At 44.2% G+C, this 23,520-nt stretch overlaps 1 protein-coding gene across 1 annotated transcript in view; it reads right to left on the bottom strand.

The window, feature by feature from the left end:
• Window positions 1-23,520, bottom strand: part of MAPK1 (mitogen-activated protein kinase 1) — a 324,545-nt gene that overhangs the window by 197,437 nt on the left and 103,588 nt on the right. The window contains exon 2 of the mRNA XM_069215246.1: window positions 21,277-21,459. Coding sequence (XP_069071347.1) covers window positions 21,277-21,459 — 183 coding nt within the window. The remainder of the gene's footprint in view (window positions 1-21,276; window positions 21,460-23,520) is intronic.

The following is a 23,520-nucleotide window of genomic DNA, read 5'->3' as shown; positions in this document are numbered from 1 at the left end:
GGCATTTGTGGGGTAAAAATACTTCAGAGGTGAGACGGGAAAAATCTTCAAACACTTAAAATGTCAAATGAAGTTGTAAAAATGTGAAGAGAAACAATAAAAAGAGGGTTAGAAACCCCTTAAGTGTTTGAAATTCACTTAGTATAAGATGCAAAAAGAAATGAGGCTGTGAAGCAGACTGCCAGCACAGTGCTTGCTGACAGATGGAACTTCCTAGTTGTTTAAAAGAACAGTGTATGTATTTCAGCATTGTGCACTCTTGACCCAACAGGCACCATTTGCTTAATTCTTCTCTCTTGTATGGAAAGATTTAAAGATTACTTTTAGTGATAAAGCAAACTTTTCAGGTATTTGATGCAATGTCTTCATACTGTATGAATAAACAATTTCTAGAAGAAAAAAATGTAGAGGCTGTTGTCCTGATTTTTCTTTTGCTATGCAGGTGAAACGTCTTGAACAATGAGGGATTCGCTCATGAAAGAGTTCTGCGGTCCTTCCACGCTGGCGGGAATATTTTACATTTATGACTCTTAGTGAAGATTTTACAATGTATAATTCTTCACATTTAGAGAAATATGAGGTAGAAAAAAAGCAGAGCTTGATCTTTAGTCTATGATGGAAATCACTACTTTTGGAATGAAGTAAGGTCAAAACGCTAAGACCAACCTTAAACTAAAAAAACAAAAATAATCCTGCATTCTGAAACTTCACAGAATAGCTTGTTGCTCTCTTACTCATCTAAGATATGTAATGGCAATGAGAAAACATGCAGTGAAAGCAAAAAAGAGCAACACAATGACTTTAATAGAACACTCATCAAAAAGGTTACCTCCAAAAGTATGCAAAAGGAAGGCGCACATTTTGTCAGAAAGTGCTTAGCTGGCAGCATGACCTCCCTCATTTCCTCAGGAAAAGTAATCCTCTACGAATTTTCTCTCAACATCTACACTAGCTGTCAGAGTCCCTTGCAGTTCAGTAAAAATAGTCTTATTGTGATAGGAGGCAAATAAATGGAACTTTCACAGAAAAAGGCTGTCCAGGCTAATCTGAGGACATCCACAAGATCCTGGCTTGGTCAGGCCTGGTGTAACTTATTACTTAGAGCAAGGCATAGAATGGTGAGAAAAGCTAATGAAACACAAATGTTCATTTGAGTGAACACAATCTTGGGGAGCTGTAGAGGCTCACACTGAAGGATCCATCAGACCTATTACTCTCAGTCAGACCTTCACAGTTTAGCTGCCATTTCTTGTTCTTGGATGACATTGTACTGAGCATCTCTGCTCCTGGAAGGTGAGATGCTGTGACCAGAGGACAGAATTTCATCCATGTTAATCAGAAAATGTGTAAGTAGAACATTAGTCATCCAAGCTTCATGAGGAAGGAGTGGTAATATGAGCCTTTGCCCACTTACGAAGGATCAGGTTCTGTATGCCTCCTTCCTTTAACAAGTCCACATGCTTCTTCACCACAAGGCTTGTGTGGTGGAAGGTGACTGTTACTGACAAAGCAGCTTCCTGGTTAATGGCAGTGCTGTGATCGGATCTTAAAGATCAATTTTCCTAAATCAGGGCAACTGTCTTACTACATGAGATTAACCCTGCAATAAAACTGGGACTGAAGGATCAGAAAACGAGAAAAACAGATTCTTACTTTTACTTGCATGCCTGCACCCTAAGTGCTTTAAGAATCTGTTGTATCTGCTATGTCTGAGGGCCCTGGAAAGACAAGGTGTAGTAATTCAAACAAGACTTTTTTCTTTTTCAAAGGACATTTTGTGTTATTCTTCGTAGGATAGCAACTTCCAGCCACAGCTCTTCATCAACAGAATGTTCTCACAAATCACATTCTACATGCATCATCACAATAAAGAATTCAAATCTGAGATAGTTCCACATATCTCCCCTTAAATATATTGATATTTTTTAAGTCTTTAACCCCTTCACTGCCACGCATTTTCCCCCTCAGGTGCCAAGCCTTTTTTTGGCTATTTGGAGCAGTTCGCAATTAGGCCCTCATAACTTTTTGTCCACATAAGCTACCCATGCCAAATTTGTGTCTTTTTTTTTTTTTACAAACATCCTAGGGATTCTAGAGGTACCCAGGCTTTGTGGGTTCCCCTGAAGGAGACCAAGAAATTAGCCAAAATACAGCGAAAATGACTTTTTTAAACAAAATAAATGGGGAAAAGGGTGCAAAAGATGGTTTGCGTTTTTTTCCCTGAAAACGGCATCAACAAAGGGCTTGCAGTGCTAAAATCGCCATTTTCCCATCTTTCAGGAACAGGCAGACTTGAATAAGAAAACTAAATTTTTCAACACAATTTTGGCATTTTACTGGGACATACCCCGTTTTTACTATTTTATACGCTTTCAGCCTCCTTCCAAGTGACAGAAATGGTTGTGAAACCAATGCTGGATCCCAGAAAGCTAACCATTTCTGAAAAGTAGACACAATTCTGAATTCAGCAAGGGGTGATTTGTGTAGATCCTACGAGGGTTTCCTACAGAAAATAACAGCTGAAATAAAATAAATATTGAAATTGAGGTGAAAAAACAGCCATGTTTCTCCACGTTTTCCTCTAACTTTTTCCTGCAGCGTCAGATTTTTTAAAGCAATACACCATTACGTCTGTTGGACTCTTCTGGTTGAGGGGATATATAGGGCTTGTAGGTTCATCAAGATCCCTAGGTACCCAGAGCCAATAAATGAACCGCACCTTGCAATGTGTTTTCATTGTATACCGGGTATACAGCAATTCATTTGCTGAAATATAAAGAGTGAAAAATAGGTATCAAGAAAACCTTTGTATTTCCAAAATGGGCACAAGATAAGGTGTTGAGAAGCAGTGGTTATTTGCACATTTCTGAATTCCTGGGTGCCCATACTAGCATGTGAATTACAGGGCATTTCTCAAATAGATGTCTTTTTTACACACTGTCTTACATTTGGAAGGAAAAAATGTAGAGGAAAGACAAGGGGCAATAACACTTGTTTTGCTATTCTGTGTTTTCCCAAGTCTGCCGTTAAAAATGGTACCTCACTTGTTTGGGTAGGCCTAATGCTTGCAACAGGAAACGCAACATGGACACATTACAGTTTTACATTGAACTCTGATGTGTTTTTTGGAAAGTGCCTAGCTGTAGATTTTGGCCTCTAGCTCAGCCGGCACCTGGAGAACCCTACCAAACCTGTGCATTTTCAAAAACTAGACACATAGGGGAATCCAAGATGGGGTGACTTGTGGAGCTCTCACCAGGTTCTGTTACCCAGAATCCTTTGCAAACCTCAAAATTTGGCCAAAAAAAACAACTTTTTCCTCACATTTTGGTGACAGAAAGTTCTGAAATCTGAGAAGAGCCACAAATTCCACCCAGCGTTCCCCCAAGTCTCCCGATAAAAATGGTACCTCATTTGTGTGGGTAGGCCTAGTCCCCACGAAAGGAAATGCCCCAAAACACTATCTGGACACATCAAATACAAAACTACCTGTTTTCCAGTGGGGGGGGGGGGGGGGAGTCCGGGTTGTTACCGGCATTTTTGGTTCTGGGCTCAGCAGCCATCTAGGAAATCCTACCAAACTCAGACATTTCATCACACTGGGACAAATTTCCTACCACCCAATGTTCTCCTCAGTCTCCCGGTATAAATGATACCTCACTTGTGTAGGTGGGAAATTGAGGGGTAACCAAAACGGGTCCAAAAGGGCAGTTTGAAAAAGACATTTTTAGGCTGACAAGTGCACCAGAATTTTTATCAGTATAGATTAGACAATGTAGGAATTTTGTGTTTTGAAAGACAAAGGAAAGTAAAGGCCTTTCCTTTCCTTTGATGACTTTCTCGGCTCCTCCACGTGATCGGTGGAGAAATACAAAAGCAGGGGTCACGCGTTGACGTCATCAGATGCCACGGGTGGGGTGGGGGGGGGGGGGGGGTTGTTAAGTCAGGTTTGGAAGCGATTCCACTTCCATCCCTGCAGTGGGGGCTCTAAGGCAAGGCTCATGGGGGGAGTGGAGCTGGTACCATGACGTAACTGTTACGTCCTTAGCGCCGCAGCAAAGGACGTAACCATTACGGCCTTGGCTGCCAAGGGGTTAAGACCCTACAACTTAAACAGTACAAATAAAAGAACAATTGGTTAACCATATCAACTTGATAAAATAAAACGGCTATATACACACACTATCTATGTTTCACATACAAACTAACCTTACCATCATTATTCCCTTGGTTCAGGAACCTTGCATAAACTCAAAAACTCCTCTTCCCAATCACTCAGTATAGCCATATATATTTTCACCTATATTACTTTTTGAGGCTCAAGATATTTGTTTTCTCCTTTTTAACCGCCACTCAATCTCCACAATTTAAATGTAGATCCTAGACTTTAGTTTTCACTCAATCTGTGCAAGTCATTTACTTTTTTTTCTTCGTATTTTCACAATTCACATACATCTGATTTTTCAGGTATAACCAGAGGCGATTCTTTCATGGTGGGCTCTCTTCCCCCGAAAGATATAAGAAATAATACTCCAGTCAAGGAGTGATGTGTCATGTACCCAAACTGGTTAGTCCTCTCTCCATGACACTCAATTAGCTAAGGAAAGCTGGATATTCTCCATCGCACGCGATTCACTATCAATAAAAAAAAAAAAAAAATGCACTCGTCAGTAACCAAAACTGTGGGGCTCCCCTACTACAAAACCACCTCTTACAAAGATCTAATGACATGGCTATTTATTTGCTGCACTGATTTTACCATGAGCTACTTACTATGATAATCCACCTAGACTACCAAGAAGCAATTTCTCCTTCCTAATTTGTTTAACTGGGCCTATTAAGTCTACAACAAACCTTCCCCATGCTCTCTCTAGCAATTTCACACATCTTAAAGGTGGTTGCCAACCTACTTCGGTTTTGATGCAATTCCCACATGCATGACAATTCCTTACAGTATTCATCTACTTCTCTACCCATGTTAGGCCAACAAAAATATTGCCTCACTTTCCTTTACCTCATAATTTTACCTAAGTGTCCCTCTTGCACGATCTTAATTAGCTATGCTCTTAATTTACTAGGTTGAATGATGGAATTCTGCCTTAACAGTTTAACCCACGGATACTAAATTAATCTCTCACCATGAAATATGATCATACTTCACCTAGTTTCCTTGAATGTCTCCAACTATTTCTTAAGAGTCATTTTATTTCTTCATACACTTCATCACCCTCTACAGCTTACCTCCAAGCATCTTCACCAAGGGCAATCTGAAGTGACGCCTCAAACATTTGTGGCTTGACTATCACCCTTATACTATTATTATTTATGGAAGTTCATCATATAATCTTAGACCTTGCATCATTAAACACTTATCATCCAGATAAGCAAAATCTTTGGGACTGACCCAGGAATTATTTTGCAACTATACCTGCACAAAAGAAAAAGCAGCAACCCTGCTCAGTCTGAACCTCGACAAGAAGCAATCTGCTCTTTTCCATAAGACTCTGCCTCACCATATGGCATATTGACCTTACGGGAAGAAGACTTTCAACTACATTTATCTAAGCACAATAGAAAGAGAGGATGAAGCATATATGGCACCTGCTGTCTTCACTCCATCTTTGCGTTTCCACCGCCCAAGTCTCCCATTCCAACATTCCCACATTCCACTTTCTAATGATCTCATGTTTCCTCATCTCACACGCTAATTTAGACCTACACATTTAACCAGACTACCACACATCTTCCTCTTTTTAACAAAACTAAATACCCTTCTACATCGCCTTAATGCCCTAAAATAATACTATTGCTAAATAAGAGGTTGACCGCATGCAACAATACCTAATGATAACATTCCTGCCCCATAAGGCCCAGTTTAGATGCATTAATTCTATCCACGCATATTCCACTCTGGAATAACTGAGAAACTGTACCCTGCATGTGCCCTAGAACACATGCAGAGACCAAGGAACTTGTCACATATCAAAAAGAAGCCTGCCCAATCAGTGGAGAGGCTCTTATCAAACAAGAATTATGTTAATGCAGCGGGACAGGCAAGAGTTAAAACATCAGTATTAGCAGAGACCTATTGTAATGCACTTACAATGACATGTTCAATGTTCCTTTTTGTGGGACCATAAATAAAAAATTTCCTATATATTTAATAACATCCAATTCCAGTCAATCTACACAGGCCTACTACAGCAAAAAGGTGATGAGAATGTTATTCAGTGTGTGAAGAGAGACGTTTGCAGCCACAATATTGATGATGAATTGCACCAGATGCTGGAACATGGCCATACATGGGTATGGGATAAATCTATTTTTCTCTGTGTTCTGGTTCATGAACACTTATAGCAGGTGCCAGCAGGGAGGCATTAGCAGGCCAAAACATCATTATGTTTCTCAAATTGGCCTGATAAGGCAGGGGGGCCCAAGCCTAACAGAGCCACATGGCAACTGAAATACTCCAAAGAGACTTGTGTTTACAGTTGGTGGGTAGTTTCACATTATTTGAGTGAAATCTTGCAGAAATTCAGCTATAAAATTAGCAATACCTTGGTGAGCAACTACGAGATTCTTGTGTGAGATAGTGTATAGCACTACCTGCCTGCTGCCACATTCTCTCATCATCTGATGTGTAATCAAATAGAATTACTGATATGCGCTGCAGAAGCAACATAACGCAATAATTTGTCATTTATCCCTGTACTTTCCATTGCTGATTTAATGGCATTATTTCTGCTGGATTCATGAATTGCCATATTTGCCTAACCTTGTAGCTGGCCAATAACTATTTTCCAATTAAAGCATGTATATATAAGATATGTAGTGATAGATATAGATAAAGATATAGGTATATGTGGATAGAGGTAGATAAAAGATCTAGATTAAGATACAAATTAATAAATATAGATAGAAATAGAACTAAAGAGAAAGAGATAGATACAGAAAATGTTACTTATCCTGCAAGCATTTGTTTGAAGTGAAAGGTGCTGTAGATTCATATGTTCTGCATACTCCTGCCATCTAGCGTTAGGTCTGCATGTTTGCAACTTGTTTTTCATTGAAAATGTTTAAGTCGCAACACATATTATGATTTCACCCTTTGTGCACAATGCAACAGTACACTGGCTCCTCCTCAGATTGTATTCCCACTCAATGGGAGAGTAATGCAAGTAGACTGCACTGTTGAAAATAGCGTGGTGTGCAGTTATCCGCTAAAGGGATGTTACTCAAAAAGGTTAATGCAACACCTTTTGTAGAAAGAGCTCTAAGGGTATGGGGAGTATGTGTCTAACTTTGACACAACAAGCTTGAATACACTTGACTATCTACCTGAGCCTGTAAACTTTATAGATGGCAGAACACCTGTTGAGTTTTGGCGAAGGCTACAAAAAAGCCGAGTAGACCTTTTAAAGAGTTTAGTCCCATCAGCATAAAACGTTTCTGTTTATGTCCAGAGTTGAAAGAGCCCAGTTCCACAACAGACTACACTTGTGAGGTAAAGATAGGCAGATCAATGGTTCAATTCATATGGAAAAGTGAAACAAACTTCGGCAGGAGTTTGGGGTTGGTACTATAAACTTCCTGTCTTTATGAACCTGAATGAACGGTTCTTGAACAGTGAGAGTTTGAAGCTCACTAATAAGTCTGAGGAAGGTGATTGTAATTAAGGTGGTGACCTTTCAAAATGAGTACTGTTGCTGGCATGAGTGCAGAGGTTTGAAAAGGGGATCCATGAGTCCTTTGAGAACTGTATAGATGTTTTAGGTGCTGGAGGCATTTTTTGAGGTATTACCTTCTCTAGGCCATCTATAAAGGTCCTAATGACTGTCGTTCTAAACAGGGAAGAATGTTCTCTCTTTTGGACGTATGATGTGACTGCTGTTAAGCGCAGGAATATTAACTTATAGGCAAGGACTGTTTGTAGAATTGGAAGTGGTATGAGATGTCTGGCACAGAAGGTTTAAGAGGCTCTGTTTGTAAATACAGTAACACATAAACCTTTTCCATTTTGAGGCATAGCAGGTGAGAGTAATAGCCTTGCACACTTGCCACATGTTAGCCATACATTCCTCTGGGAGGCTGAGATAACCAAATTAATTACCCAAGTGCCAAATTACGCGGTTCAGCTGTTTGTTATCTAAGTGTACGAGCTGACCCAGACAGTATATGCAAAGCTTCTTGTGAAGTTTGACTGACATCTCTGTGAACATGGAATACTAGTGCTGGCCAGCCCATCAGGTTTGGTACCATTAGGATTAAAGTAATGGACACAGGTCTCATCGTCCTCACTACATGAAGGACAAGAGGGAGAGACTGAAAAGCGTAGGAAACTATCCCTTACCAATTCATCCACAGTGCATTGTCCATGGACCAGGGATGCCAGGAACTGGAGGTAGCGTTTTGGCACTTTTGCATTTTTGGGAGTGGCAAACAGGTCCAATGTTGGCACCCCCACCTTTGGAAGTTGTTGGGCAGAATGTGTGGGTTGAGTTCCCACTCATGGGAGCTGTTGATGCATCCTGTGGAGCAGATCTGCAAAGTTGTTCTCCACACTTGGCAAATGTTTAGCCAACAGGTGAATGTTGTTGCAGGTTGCCTAGTGCAGAATGTGTTGTGTCAGCACAGAGAGCTGGGCAGAGTGAGTGCCACTCTGCTTCTGGATGTAGACTATATAACATGGCTGTCATGTTTGTCTTAAGCAGTACTGTGTCCTGCCCCTACCCACACTTACCCCACCCCCTGATGATTTGCTGAGGGGATTGGAATATAGAAGTATGTCTCATTCAGATTCAGTACTGACATAAGTAACCTTGGTGCAGCAGTGGGATGACATCTTGTGGAATACCCATGTGATGGTATTCAGGTGAAACAGTACAATGGCCCAAGGTAGATTACTAGCCAGAGTGAGCTACCCTTTTAGGGGATTAAAAAGGTACATAGAATACACTCCTATGTCACTTTGGTATGTCAAATGCTACCACTTAATCACCATGCATGGAGATGCAGATTGCGCAGGTTTGGGTTAAGAAACCTGCCCTGCTGCTATGATAGGAAACCCTCCCAAAGCGGTAGCCTGATCAGAGGACAGATGCTCTTACCCAGAAGTTCTGGGTACTCTTCTTGCCAAATCTGGAAACACTAGGATTACATGAGACTACTTATTCCTGATCTTCTTCAGACCTTGGGGCTGGAAAGGCAGAAAGATTTAGAGAAATCGTATGTTCCACTCTACCTAGAATGTGTTTCCGAGAGGCAGTCTTCTTGGAAACTTGAGCATGTAAATTTTTTTTTGATACGTGACAATAAAATCTAGCCAACATTCTTCCCCATTGCTGGAAGATGCACTTAACCACCTCTGGCGCAACTGACATTCGTGATACACCAGGAGCCACCAGCTGAGTTCGTCCACTGTCGACTTCTAAGATCTCACTCAGTACTTTACGACTAGGGAAGTGCCATGTGCCTCTTGGCACAGGATACCACCCTAACATGCTTGTTGAAGTATGAACATGGTGGAAGCAACGTCTGTGAGGACACGTGCCAGCCTCATATTGTTGAACGGTACATAGGGTTTCAAGTGCCAGGCGAATGGCCTTCAACTCCAACAGGCTGCATTAGAGACCGGTGTCCACCAGGGTGCTTTGATTTCCACCGCTCACAGAAGACCTTCCAATTCCAGTAGTGATGCATTCATCATCACTGACAGCTCTGGGCGGGTCAGGGTGCCATCGATCAAATCCCGGTTGAGCCACCCCTGCAGGTTTTTTACAAACTCCTCTGAAACTTGTAAATAATCTGATAGTCTCCCCTGGTTATGGGCCAACTGGGACTTTAGTTTCCACTACTGAGCCCCCAAGAGGCCTAGAAGACTCAGAGCCTCCTCCACCAAGATCCAGGACAGAGAATGAAACATCAGGGTCATAGTCAGAATTTCCTTGACTCATTCAGGTGGAGGGAAGGTCTGAAACTGCACTGTATCCAGATTGGCACCAATGAAAGGGAGCTTCTGTGAAGGAGCCAGTTATGACTTGAACTCACTGATAGAGGATCCCAGTGATGTCATGGGGTTACCTACCTGTAGGCCAAGAGATGGTCTACAACTGACTGTGGTGAACCTGCTTTCAACAGCCAGTCGTTGAGGTAGTCAAAAATTGATATCCCCTTTCTCCTACGGCAAATTGAAAATGCTCCTGGTCTACAATGAACTGAAAGTACCATCTGTGGGGCTTCAGGGTGGGTACATGAAAGTGGGGATCCCACAAGTCCAAAGCCACCATCATGTTGCCTGGATCCAGGGCAGACAAGACCTCCACCTTTCTTCAGCATAAGAAAATACTACATGTTAAGAGCCAGTCCATATTTTAGGGACCAGGACCCTCTCTGGCACTTTATAAAAAAATAAAAAAAAATTAAACCAAGAGTCTGCACTTCTTGGGGCAAAATGGACAGGCGCAGCTCTGAAAGGCATTCTGATGCAGGTGGAAAAAAATGTCAGGTCAAAAAGGAATGGCAAAGCATAACCTCATTGTACCATCTAAGGGGGCACACATACCGGATGTTGCATTTAGCGATTGAGGAACTTTCTGCTGCTGCCTCCTACATGGTGGTTTAGTGCCACTAAAGGCAAATAAAGTGGCTTGGAGACAGAGGACGCTGGGGCGTGGGGACTGGGACGTTTGCTGTCCTTGGCTCTGTCTGCTTAATCCCTGCTCCCAGAAGCACTGGGATGCTTGCTGTGGGAGCAGAGTGCTTTGGCATTGCTAGTATGCCAACCCACTGGGGCAGCCTCGAAAGGGGCAAAATTGTTGAGGATATGGTCTTGCAGAATTAGCAGGCCTAAGGTATGCGCAACAGCCCATCTTTCCTTGAAGTGTTCCAACTCCGAATCAGCCTTCTCCACAAATAGTCAAAGTCAAAAGGCATATCCATCAAAGAAGCCAGGGGATCTAAGTGGGACACCAAAGCAAGCCGCTAGTGCTCAATGCTCTGCCCAAGAAGTCGGAGTCCAGTCCTGAACGTACAACCTATTTTAAAGCATATTGATAATCTTGGATGGCTTGAGCCAGGTTGGCCTGAAATCCCTTGTCGACTGCCAGAAAGATCTTACTAACAATATCCCACATAGAAAGGAAAATTGTCGGCAATTCACTGACCCAGGCTTGCTAAGGAATTGATCCATTTCCCAAACATTTCCATTTGTTTCGACTGTCTGAGGGAGTCATAGGGAATCAACTGGGGTTAGCCCTACTGGTGGAAACATAAACCACCATTCTGCTATAGTGTGCTGTGTCAATATATCAGGGTTGCCTGGTTCCAGCCTGTGGCACCTGGCAGCTTGCCTGCTCACTGGTGGGTAAGAACAAGGCTTATATCAAATGCCCTTAATGTTTCAGTCAGGGCTTCATTAAATGGAAAAGCTCAGAGGAAGTTTGTCCAGGTTGTAAATCTTGTGTTGATAAGTTAGTTTTGATTTCCATTGCTGGTAACTGTAAATCCAATACCTCCACTGCCCATCTCATCACCACTGCAAAGAAGGCACCCTCTTCTGTTGATGGCACAGGGGGAGAACATAATCCAGGGTTGCGTCGGGTAAAGTGTTCAACTCAAGGCCTCCTGTAATTCCAAGTACACATTATCATCATAGCGTGGGTAAAAAAAATCCCCCCATCATCTCCACTGCCGTCTGCAAAGGCTAGTAGATTCTGATCTGAGTTGGAACTGAAAAGCGGTTGGGGTGGAGCTACAGGGCAGAGGGATGGTTGTGGGAGTCAGAATGGACTGGGACCGGGTGTGGTGGTACAGGGTCAGGATGTGACCATGTTTGTGGAGGAGACTTAATTTGTAACAGACATGAATATGGGGGGCAGGGTCTTAGTGCAGCATCAATGGGGCTGGAGTCAAAGGAAGCGGCATGCATTTCAGAGACAAACTGAAGTTGACTGAGGCACAAATCGTGCTGAAGGCAGACGTGACTGCCGCAACCCTGCTGGAGGCCTCTTCACATTTCTGGAGGAACAAAAGCTCACCAGAGGGAGCTGGAGGAGTGTCACATATTTGCAACAAGAGCTCTCTAAAGGCCTCAAACTGTTGCAACATCGCAGATAACCCCCAGAAAGTCAGGGTGCATTAGGATCAGTTGTGGAATCGGCTCCTCGGTAGGGGACCAGGAACATGACTAATAGGCACTCCCAACTTCCTTGCTCAGGTTGAGAATGGAGGAACTGGGCGGATCCCGCTTGCCCTGCTTGTGCTTCTAGTTTGACTAACCGGAAAAATTTCACCAGAACAAGGACCTATCACAGGAATGGCCCATAAAGCGGAATTAAGTTTGCATCCCCAACTCTGAATGGGACTTTCATGACTTCCATACTGAAACACCAGAGGCATACCTCATGACTATCTGTCAGACAGTTGTTTGAGAAAGCCTCTGAATGGCTTAAACCCTGTAGTTGCAGAAGAGGAGAAAGTTTCCTTGCACAATGGAAAAAAAATTGAATTTTCAGAAAAATAAAAAATTGGGAATGAACTCCGTATCAGTGTATGAAAGTGCAGAAAGAAACGGATGTTGATGCAGTGGTTGGTGCTTATGTGCGGCTCAATCATCACTTCCAAGGCAAAACAAAGTCAATGCAGAGATGAACAGCATCACCAACCGGCTTGTGGGAGCAACGCTGTTTAAATCTACTAGATGATTCGTTCTGGCACCTTGGGATATGCTAAAGGTGAGGAATTTGTGGTTAGAATTATCCATCCGGGAATAAAATAATCTCCAGATTGTGAGGACCAGTTGGGAGAGGATATGTATGGGTTGAAATAAAATCATGCACACCAAACTCACTGAGTTTTAACCAAGGGCTTCATAGAAACATGTGTTAACCTCATTAGGAATCTCATCACAGCAGGTGATTGAATAAAGAAGGATGGCCAGGCAAGATTAAATTTAAAAAGCAAAACTGCCAGAATACAACATTTAAATGTGCCCAATACAAGGCCTTGCTGGGCCAAACATGAAAAAAAATTCTGAGAACTTGGCCTGTAGAGGATCAAGCAGACAGCCCCTTCACCAGACTACAAATTATTCCCAGTAGACAGAACAGATGGATTAGTCGGGTAGTGTCTAGTCGAAAGAATCGATCCATAACTTCAGCAGGTAGGTCAAAACTGCTCAGTTGTTGCGAGTGGAGGTGTAGATTTTAGAGTCGGGTGCATGACACTGCCCAGTTGGTGAGGAGATCCTCCCAAAAAGGTAGATTGGTCAGAGGGCAAATGCTCAAGACCAATAATCAGGATACCACACTCTCCTAGCCCAGTCCATGGCTATCACGACTTTACACCAGTCAGCCCTGAGCTTCCTCAGAACACGAGGCAGAAGAGGGAGCATGGAATTGCATACAGAAGTCCTGCACCCAATCAGAGACCAAATGTGTGTCACTCGGAACCTCTTACTAAGAACTCCAGTACCCAGTCTGTGTGAGTGTGCCAAAAAGACCCAACCAGGGCACGCAGTACTAGGCAAAGATGTCCAGAGCCAAAGTGAAGGTGCCATTCGTCGTCTGGCAGTTGACATCTGCTGAGCTCATCTGTCCTAGTGCTGAACGACCCTTCCAGGTCACTTGACTATTAAGCTTATCCCAGCCATCTCAAAGTGTTTCCTCATGCAAAGACCCTCTCCCCCCTCAACACAGCCTTACTTGCTACATCACCAAATGGCAGTCACATTGCCAGACAGAACTTGCGACAGCCTCCCTTGATGGACAGGAGAAAGGCTATCAGACCCAGCCAGATGGCACAAAGCTACAAAAGACTGATGGCGAAGTTTTGTTCCACTGGAAACTGGAGATCCCGGATGTCCACCACTCCCAAGTGACTGTCCAATACAGAGAGGATCAGTCCCTACGGTGAGCTCTGTTTGGAGGTAGGGAGAATGGCCAGACGGATGCTCACTGAAGGTCATGGGCTGTGCCCCTAGAGATGCATACTTTGTCTGACAGGCAGCCCATGTTTTGCGACTACTTAAAAAACTACTTAAAATTAGGTTTCACAGTAAGACCCGTAAGCATCAGCATGCACAAGTAATCAGGAGGATCCGCGAGGCTGGGAGTCTAATATAAGGCATCTTTAGAGAGATCCCTTTTTGAGCAGATCCAGAATGTCAGACCGGTGAATGAATGAAAGAGCTGATTTTTTAAGTAAAAACAGCTGCACCAAAAAGGTATCCCGATGCTAGCTAAATAACTCGCAGCACTAACAGCACACAATTACACTATGGTGAACAACCAAGCCTTCAGAAGCTTCCTAATATGATTCTGACTTTGTGAAACGAATAGCAAGAGGGAGATCACTCCAAGCTTTAGTTGCTAGGTACAAGTAGAGGTCTTGAATGTCACTGAGTTGAAAACGATTCCTATGACAGGAAGCCTCTTTGCAGGCATCAGATGAGACTTCAGTTCACTAATGGAAAAAGTGACGGATGAAAGAAGGGTGAGAATCGTTCGATGTTTGGTCTGTGACAGACAACAGCAAGCCTGCCTTGAGCAGCCAGTTGTCAAAAAGAATAAGTTACTTACCTTCGGTAACACCTTTTCTGGTGGATACATTAACTACCTGTGGATTCCTCAACTAAAGAATTTCCCCCCACACGCCAGCTTCAACGGGAATTTTCTTCTAGCTCTGCACGTCGACGATGATGTCACAATTGCCCGAATCCATGCGATGCCGTATGACGTCATCCAGGCAATAAGAAGCCCTCGTCGACGTGCAGACATCAGTTATCACCATTTTTTACATGCCTTTGAGGCGAACAGGTGAACATTGACCTTGAAGAGAATGTAATCGCATCAAGTAAAGTGAAACCGCAACATTTATTACAATAAAAATAAAAAGAAACTAACGGCAACAGCACTTTCATATGGAAACATATATACATAGTCAAGTTCAGCCATGTTTCCTTGAAATATATAAAATAGAGAAAGAAATACATATATACATGCCATCATTATATACATGATCTAATTATATGCAAATATACAAGAAAACGGTGCTCACCCACGGATTTCGTTGTAAGACTAGCCAGGCAACGGGAAGGCGGGTGGGACCGTGAGGAATCCACAGGTAGTTAATGTATCCGCCAGAAAAGGCGTTACCAAAGGTAAGTAACTTATTCTTCTGATGGATACACCTACCGGTGGATTCCTCACCTAAAGAATAGAGTCCCAAAGCAGCACTACCTCCGGAGGTGGGTGCCTCCGGAGGTAGTACCAAACCAAGAAATCCTGCAACACTGAGCGTGCAAAATGGCCATCCTTCCGACCTCAGAGTCCAAACAATAATGTTTGACAAAAGTATGGAGGGATGCCCAAGTTGCCGCCTTGCAGATGTCAACCACAGGAACACCCCTAGCCAAGGCCGATGAAGCAGCCTTAGCTCTGGTTGAATGAGCTTGAAGCCCCACAGGTGGTTCTTTCTTTGCTAAGGAATGACAACGTTTGATACAGAGAATGACCCACCTGGACAGCGTTCTCTTGTGGACTGCTCTGCCTTTCCTCTTCCCCACGTATCCAACGAAGAGCTGATCATCTTGCCTAAACTCCCTCGTCCTGTCGACAAAGAAGCTCAATGCTCTTTGTGGATCCAATCGGTGGAGCCTCTCTTCCTCCTTGGATGGATGAGGCGGAGGATAAAAGGAAGAGAGATTAATAGACTGCCCCAAGTGAAAAGGTGTAACAACCTTCGAGAGGAAAGCCGCCTTGGTCCTGAACACCACTTTGTCTCTAAATAAGGAAAGGTATGGAGACTCAACACTAAGAGCCTGGAGCTCACTCACTCTTCTGGCCGATGTTATGGCTACTAAAAATACAGTCTTTAAGACCAGCAAATGCAGAGAACAAGAGTGCATCGGCTCAAATGGCGATCCCATCAGAAATGTCAATACTTAATTAAGATCCCACTGTGGTATTACAAACTGAGTGGGCGGAAACCTATTAGTGAGACCCTTAATGAACCTCAAAACAAGTGGTGATTTAAACAAGGAGGGTTGGTCTGGGAGGCACAGAAAAGCAGACAGCGCTGATAAATAGCCCTAAACTGTGGCAACTGCACAACCCTTCTGTGCCAAGGAAAAAGAAAATAATAATATGTCAGACAAGTGAGCCTTTAAGGGATTAATTTGGTTCTCTCCACACCAACCTACAAAATCTGGCCCACCTGCTTGCATAGATCGATTTGTGTCACCTGGCCGATAAAATAACATCCACAACTTCCAGCGGGAGGGAAAAAGCACTCAGATTGCCCCGTTCAATCTCCAGGCATGAAGGTGCAGACTGTGGAGGTGGGGGTGTAGAATCTGCCCCCGCGACTGCAAGAGGTGGTCTACCCTGTAAGGGAGACGGAGCGGAGGGCACTGAGAGAGTTGGAGAAGGTCTGAATACACACCCTTCTCGGCCAATCCGGGGCTATCAAGATGACCTGGGCCCGGTCTTGGCGGATCTTCCTCAGAACTCGAGGAATCAGGGGTTTGAGAGGAAACGCATAAAGCAACTGACCCTTCCAGGACATCTGAAACGCGTCCCCCAAAGCTCCTTGCACCAGATACTGGAGGCTGCAAAATAGCGGGCACTGCATATTCTCCTGAGTTGCAAACAGATCTATCTGTAGATATCCCCACATCTGGAATATGTACAGAACCAGATCTGGATGAAGATGCCACTCGTGGTCGACCGAGTTGCGTCGACTGAGAACGTCCGCACGCACGTTCAGAGCCCCGGCCAAATGATGTGCTACCAAGCAGATCTTGTGATCCTGAAGCCAGGACCAGAGTCGAAGAGCTTCTCTGCAGAGAAGATACGATCCCACTCCTCCCTGCTTGTTTATATACCACATCGCAGTAGTATTGTCCGTTAGGATCTGGACTGACTGACCGCAAATAGAAGGGAGGAAGGCCTTGAGAGCCAGACGTACTGCCCGCAATTCCAACAGATTGATGTGAAATCTCTGTTCCACTAAAGACCAAAGGCCTTTGACCTCCAGGTCCCCCAGATGAGCTCCCCACCCTAGAGTGGAAGCATCCGTTACCACTGTGGCCACTGGTGGCGGCAGCGAGAACGGCCTTCCTTGTGACAGGTTGTCGACCGCTGCCCACCACTGAAGATCCACTGCAGTGTCTCTGGAGATCTTTATTGATTCCTCGAGATCTCCTTTGTGCTGAAACCACTGCCTGCGGACGCACCACTGAAGAGACCTCAAGTGCCAGCGTGCATGAGTGACCAGCAGTATGCAAGAAGCAAACAGACCGAGCAGACGAAGGACCTTGAGGACTGGAACTACCGCTCCATTTCGAAACATTGGAATCAACGCCTGGATGTCCTGAACCCGCTGGGGCGACGGAAAGGCCCGATTCAATGTCGTGTCCAATACTGCCCCTATGAACAGGAGGCGTTGAGAGGGCTCCAGGTGAGATTTGGGCACATTGACTGAAAAACCCAGGTCGTACAACAATTGAGTTGTCGACTGGAGATGACGCCGCACGAGCTCCGGAGCCTTGGCTTTGATCAACCAATCGTCCAGATAGGGAAACACCGCTATCCCCCTTCTTCTGAGCTCTGCCGCTGCCACCGCCATCACCTTTGTGAAGACTCAAGGTGCTGAAGTAAGACCAAACGGGAGGACCGCAAACTGATAATGCTGCGATCCCACCACAAACTGGAGATACTTCCTGTGCGATTTGAGGATCGGAATATGGAAATATGCGTCCTGCAAATCGACAGACACCATCCAATATCCTTCGTTCAACGCCAAAAGAACCTGTGAAAGGGTCAGTATTTTGAACTTTTCCTGCCTGAGGAACCAATTCAAAGTCCTCAAGTCCAGAATTGGTCTTAACCGACCATCCTTTTTGGGGATCAGGAAGTATCTTGAATAACAGCCCTGACCCCTCTCCTGCTCGGGAACCAACTCTACCACGCCTTTTGCCAATAGGGATAACACTTCCTGTTGAAATAACAGAAGATGGTCTTCCGAACAGAAGGATGGGCGGGGAGGGAAGGGAGGAGGGAATTCCCGAAAGGGAAGAGCGTACCCCTTCTTCACAATGTCGATGACCCAAGAGTCCGTTGTTATAAACTCCTACATCGGAAGAAAATGGGCAAGTCTCCCCCCTACCGGAGACAAGTGGACAGGGAGTGGTGGAGGACTACGGCTGCTTTCCCTGCTGCACCCCTCCAGAGGAAGAGGCAGAGTGCTGCTGGGTGGCTCCTCTTGTGCGGGCTCTGCCCCTGCCCCTGAAGGATCTGTATGGCAGGGAGCTTGCAGTTTGTTGTGGTCCTTGAAATCTGCCACGAAAGGAGGAGCCACGTCCAAAACCCCTAAACCTCCTATAAGATCTAAAGGAGGAGTAGGCAGCTGACTGAAGCCCTAGCGACCGCGCTGTGGCTCAGCTCTCTTTAAATCGTTCAAGAGCAGAATCGGCTTTGTTCCAAAGAGTTTCTCGCCAAAGGGCAGATCCAGGAGAGTCGCCTGCACATCTGATGAAAAGCCAGACAAACGCAGCCAAGATTGTCGTCTGGAAACTATGGAGGTGCCCATAGCTCTTGCCACTGAGTCCGAAGTGTCTAATCCAGACTGAATCACCTGGGTCGCCGCCGCCTGAGCGTCCGCCAGCAATTGTAACATTTCCTGGGACAAGTTTGGATGGCCTTTCACTTCCTCCATAAGGGCATGGATATAACGTCCCAAAATGCAGTTTGCGTTGGTTGACTTTAAGGCCATACTACATGAAGAAAAGGCCTTTTTGGCAGAATGGTCCATTTTCTTCGGTTCCCTGTCTGCAGGGGTTCCAGGAAACGAGCCAGGAGAGGACCTGGAAGAACAGGAGGCCTGAACTACTAAGCTCTCCGGTGTCGGGTGCTTGGAAAGGAAGACAGGGTCACCTGGTGCCGCCCGATAGCGTCGTGCTACCGCTCTGTTGACAGTTGCTGAAGACACAGGCTTTTTCCAAATATCTTTGATAGGGTCTAGAAGAGCCTCATTAAAAGGCAAGAGAGGCTCTGCTGTCACAGAAGTTGGATGTAACACCTCCGTCAACAGGTTCCTCTTCACCTCCGCAGCCGGAAGAGGAAGATCTAAGAAGTCTGCAGCCTTCCGTATTACTGCATGAAAAGATGCAGCTTCCTCAGTATACTCCCCAGGGGAAGCAAGATCCCACTCAGGGGAAGTATCAATGCCACTTGCAGTATCCAGTCCTTGAAAGTCACCGGAAGGCTCCAAGATCTTACCCTCTTCCAGGTGTTGTCTGCTGTATTCTTCCTCCTCCAGAAGGCGCAAAGCCAGACGTCTGGATCGAAGTCTAGATTTGAGACCCGGCGTCGATAAGATCCATCGGCGCCGTAGCAGGTGTAGCAGGTCTCCTAGGCGACGTGAAGGGCATCAGCGCCGCTTCAGCAGACAAAAATGGCGTGAAAGGCGTCAACTTATAAGACACCGGAACACCAAAATTAAAGGCCAAAGGGTCCGACGGACCTGCTTGTCCTCCACCCGGCGCCATGGTGGAAAAAATGTTAAACCTGGCATTAAAAAAAGCCGCAGGATCCGTACCCGGCGCCGGGAAAGCCGGGTATTGCTGTTGCACCGGCATAGACGCCGTAGATGGGCCAGGCAACTCCTGGCTAGGAGAACCCTCTGGCTTCTGAAGAGGCTCTACCTCGAAAACTGACCCAGGTGAAGTCGGAGTCGTAGGAGGTGAAGGGGTGACGGTCGGGCTAATCTCCCACGTCGGACAGCGCCGAGCTGACGGAGATGCCGATCTGGACCTGGACCGTCCCTTACTCGATCGGCGCCGGGAGTCGTGACGGCACTGAGAGTCACCATGGCGATGATGAGTCCTCGAGGATCTTGAAGAGGACTCTCTCCGATGACGCCTCTCCTTTTTCTTGGAACGGGCCAAGAACAATTTTGCCTCTCTTTCCTTGAGTGCCTTCGGGTTCATGCACTGGCAGGAGCCGCATGACTCGACCTCATGGTCGGAGCTAAGGCACCAGAGGCAATTCTCATGGGGATCGGTAACCGACATTCGACCCCCCGCACTGGTTACAAGGCTTAAAACCTCCCTGTAAGCCTCGAAGAAAAACCGTTACTCGGAGGCACGGAAAAACAGGAACGGACGTCTACACGTCGACGAGGGCTTCTTATTGCCTAGATGACGTCATACGGCGTCGCATGGAGTCGGGCGATTGTGACATCATCGTCGACGTGCAGAGCTAGAAGAAATTTCCGTTGAGGCTGGCGCGAGGGGAGAATTCTTTAGGTGAGGAATCCACAGGTAGGTGTATCCATCAGAAAAACTCAGATGTTTAATATTCAGAGATCCTTGCTTAATGGAGAAAAAAATGAACAGCACAAACTAGTACTGCATCATATATTTCAAGTGACAACATGGAATTACGTGAGTCAGGTGGCTGCCTATTTGAACCATTTTCCTTCTAAGAACTCTGCCTGTTTAAACCATTATCCTTGACACCTTTTTAAATATTTCAAAGGGGTTAATTCAGTCCAGATTACCTAAACCAGTTTTAAGTACAATTTGTTTAAAAAAAAACAAAATAGATATATTAACATTTTTGAGAGGCAACTATTGATAACGTTTTTGGAAAGGGCCATTTGAAAAAAATATATTGTGTGTCCTGTACAAAGGTAGAGATATTACAATCATGTTTACTAAAGATCTATTGTCCGGTAAAAGTCAGTTCTCAGGTTAGATTCCACTTCTGTATCATTGCTTCCTAAGAAAGAACACACTGTCTTGAAACCAGAGCTTAGAAGACTAAGACATGCAGGCTTAAAGTTATCTTGCAGATAGTTTTTTTTTTTTTTTAATAAACTAATTGCATCAGGCAATGGAACCTCTCACCCACTGTGGAATCTCCCAGCTAGCACACATTGGATCTTAGTTCTTACCAGCCCACCTTTGGAGTGCCCACCTTTCCAGCACTAAAACCAAATTGCAATATTTATTTCTGGTATTAAGATACTCTACAAACAATGGAATACAATATATATTGAAATTAATGCATTAACTCAAACTGTGAACACTTAACCTCAGTGTAATTCCTTAATCAAACAAAGTCAGCCTAAAAAAAAAAACAAAGCAGCAAACCTGGGATTAAACGCTTCACTGTCCCAAGTAAGGAGACAAAACTTTAGCTAAAGATCAATTTGATGATTTTTTTCCATTCAGCACTCAATACATCCCAGCATCTTTAGATCACAAAAGGATACACATCCTTCATTTGCTCGATGGAAGGTGTCCGGATAATGTCATTGATTCCTATGATATTCTCATGTTTAAAGCGAAGTAGGATTTTGATCTCCCTTAGAGTTCGTTGGCAGTATGTTTGATGTTCAAAGGGGCTGATTTTCTTGATGGCTACTCGAACTTTACAGACATTATCATAAGCAGAACTGGAAAAAAAGAATAACAAAAAACAATTAGGTTGTTAAATCTCAGTGTTGTGTCAAAACACTAAGTAACAATAAGCTTTCGGCAACAATATAAAGATGGTGACTGCATTTACAAGAACAGGACTGGTACTTCTTGGTTAAATGTTAAATTACAAGAACATAAAGAACTGACTTATTAACTGTTACTGCGGTGTGTCAAACATACATACTTTTCACTAATTTGCAAGAAAAAGAGTCTCTTAAAAGCTGTTTTACACCGTGAAAAGCTTACTGTAATAACAGCAGGGGCATAACTGGATGCCTTGCGGTTGGTCTTGTCCAAGACGTGCTGAATGAGACCTCCTGCTTTGAGGAACACTAATATCTGGCATTGTGGACGCTGTCATCTGTGTAGGATCAGAACACTAGCAGTTGTCACCCACGCAACTCGCTGCAGTCAGAGTTTTGCACATATCTGCCTCCCCAGATCATGGAGATGCCAATCCTGCTGCCATTACAGCTGCCATTACAGCTGCCTGGACTGCCTCCCCTTACACCTGGAGATGACCCACACATTAAAAGCTGTGCAAGAAGACAAAACACTCAAATTTAAAAACATAAAGGCCATGAAGACTAACACATACCCATTTAATGAGGTGTAAAGTCTGTTATACTGCAAGGATCCACAAGTTGACAAGAATAGAACGGGCATAATGGAAACAACTCAAAGTACTAATAACCAATCAGAATCTAGATAAATGAAGTAGCTCAACAACAAAATTCTTCTTGGTCCAAGAAGGTTTAGAATTAAGTTTCTGAGATTTTTATTTTGGCCTAGAATATACACGTTATGAAACATTATTAGTCAGGCCCTAGATGTCAGGATTGTAAGATTTTACTCAGATAGATAAGATTTTATTCAGAGACCACCGCCCCCCCCCCACTACTTCAACTCAGGGCAGGCTGTGTGTGATCACTGTGGCAACTTCAAGCCCCCAATCGAAAAAAATCACAGCTATACTGAAACATGGTATTGTTGAGGAATCGACCAGCACCTTGGCGTGGGCCAATCATATTAGTCCACAAACAACAGTGTAAGACCCAATTTAGTACAGATTTCTGGAAAACAATTCTGCATTTCAATAGCTGCCAAATACATACTGACCTTAGACCTCCTGCTAGAATTCGCTAAGTCATGAGGACGAGTAAAAATAGCCTCTTCCTCTCAACAAAATTGCTGTCAGTTTTAGTTGCGTGGGTGCATGAGCCACTTCAACATTTCAGTACCTCATAGATAATGGCCTAGCTCCACGTTACCACTATGAGAAGAGAATGTCAGGAAGATATGAGGATTGCCGAAACTGATGTGAAGATCAGCTTAAAACAATGGGAGTCAAAATCTCATAATAACCAGAGTCTTAAACACCTTACCCCTAAAAAGGTAGGTCCATGTTACCAGGATACCCTGCGTACAAATAATGGTGGCAATACCACACCAGAATTTGCCCGCAGTGATGGTAGAAACATTGTGGTATTATGGTACACACAGATTTGTTTGAGGTGTCAACTTATAGGGTGTCACCTAGAGATAGAACTGAAAGATTTTACTTAAGTGCAATAGGTCTCGCATTTGCTTCAGTTAGAGCTATTAGTCAACCTTGCATCATAATTTGGTCATCTGCCACATAATTCCAGTGGCCCTGCATATTGGATGTAAAAGTAAAATGTAATGAGGCATGAAAAATAAACGTCTACATTGCAAAGAAATGTGCCACACTAACTAAAAGGCCCCATTGAGTGAAAGACGAACTAAGTGCCTGCATTACAGTGACACACTAAAAGAAGTTCCCATTGTAGTAACCTATTAAATAAATGTTCCCATTGCACTGACATCGAACACAGTAAATGCATGTCCCTACTGAAATGAAATGTGGCATGATAAATGCATGTATTTAAATATATCTATAGAGCGCTGCGTTCACCCGAAGTCATTCTGGTGCTGGTCACAAAGGTTAAAAAAAGATTTCCATCTACATGATCAAAAGAACAAGTTACTGATCGCCTGGAAATCGCCACCAACCT

This window comes from Pleurodeles waltl, chromosome 11 (genome assembly GCF_031143425.1).
Source record: "Pleurodeles waltl isolate 20211129_DDA chromosome 11, aPleWal1.hap1.20221129, whole genome shotgun sequence".
Taxonomy (NCBI): domain Eukaryota; kingdom Metazoa; phylum Chordata; class Amphibia; order Caudata; family Salamandridae; genus Pleurodeles; species Pleurodeles waltl.
Note: the sequence above shows the minus strand (reverse complement) of the source record. Positions and strands in the feature narration are given on the sequence as shown.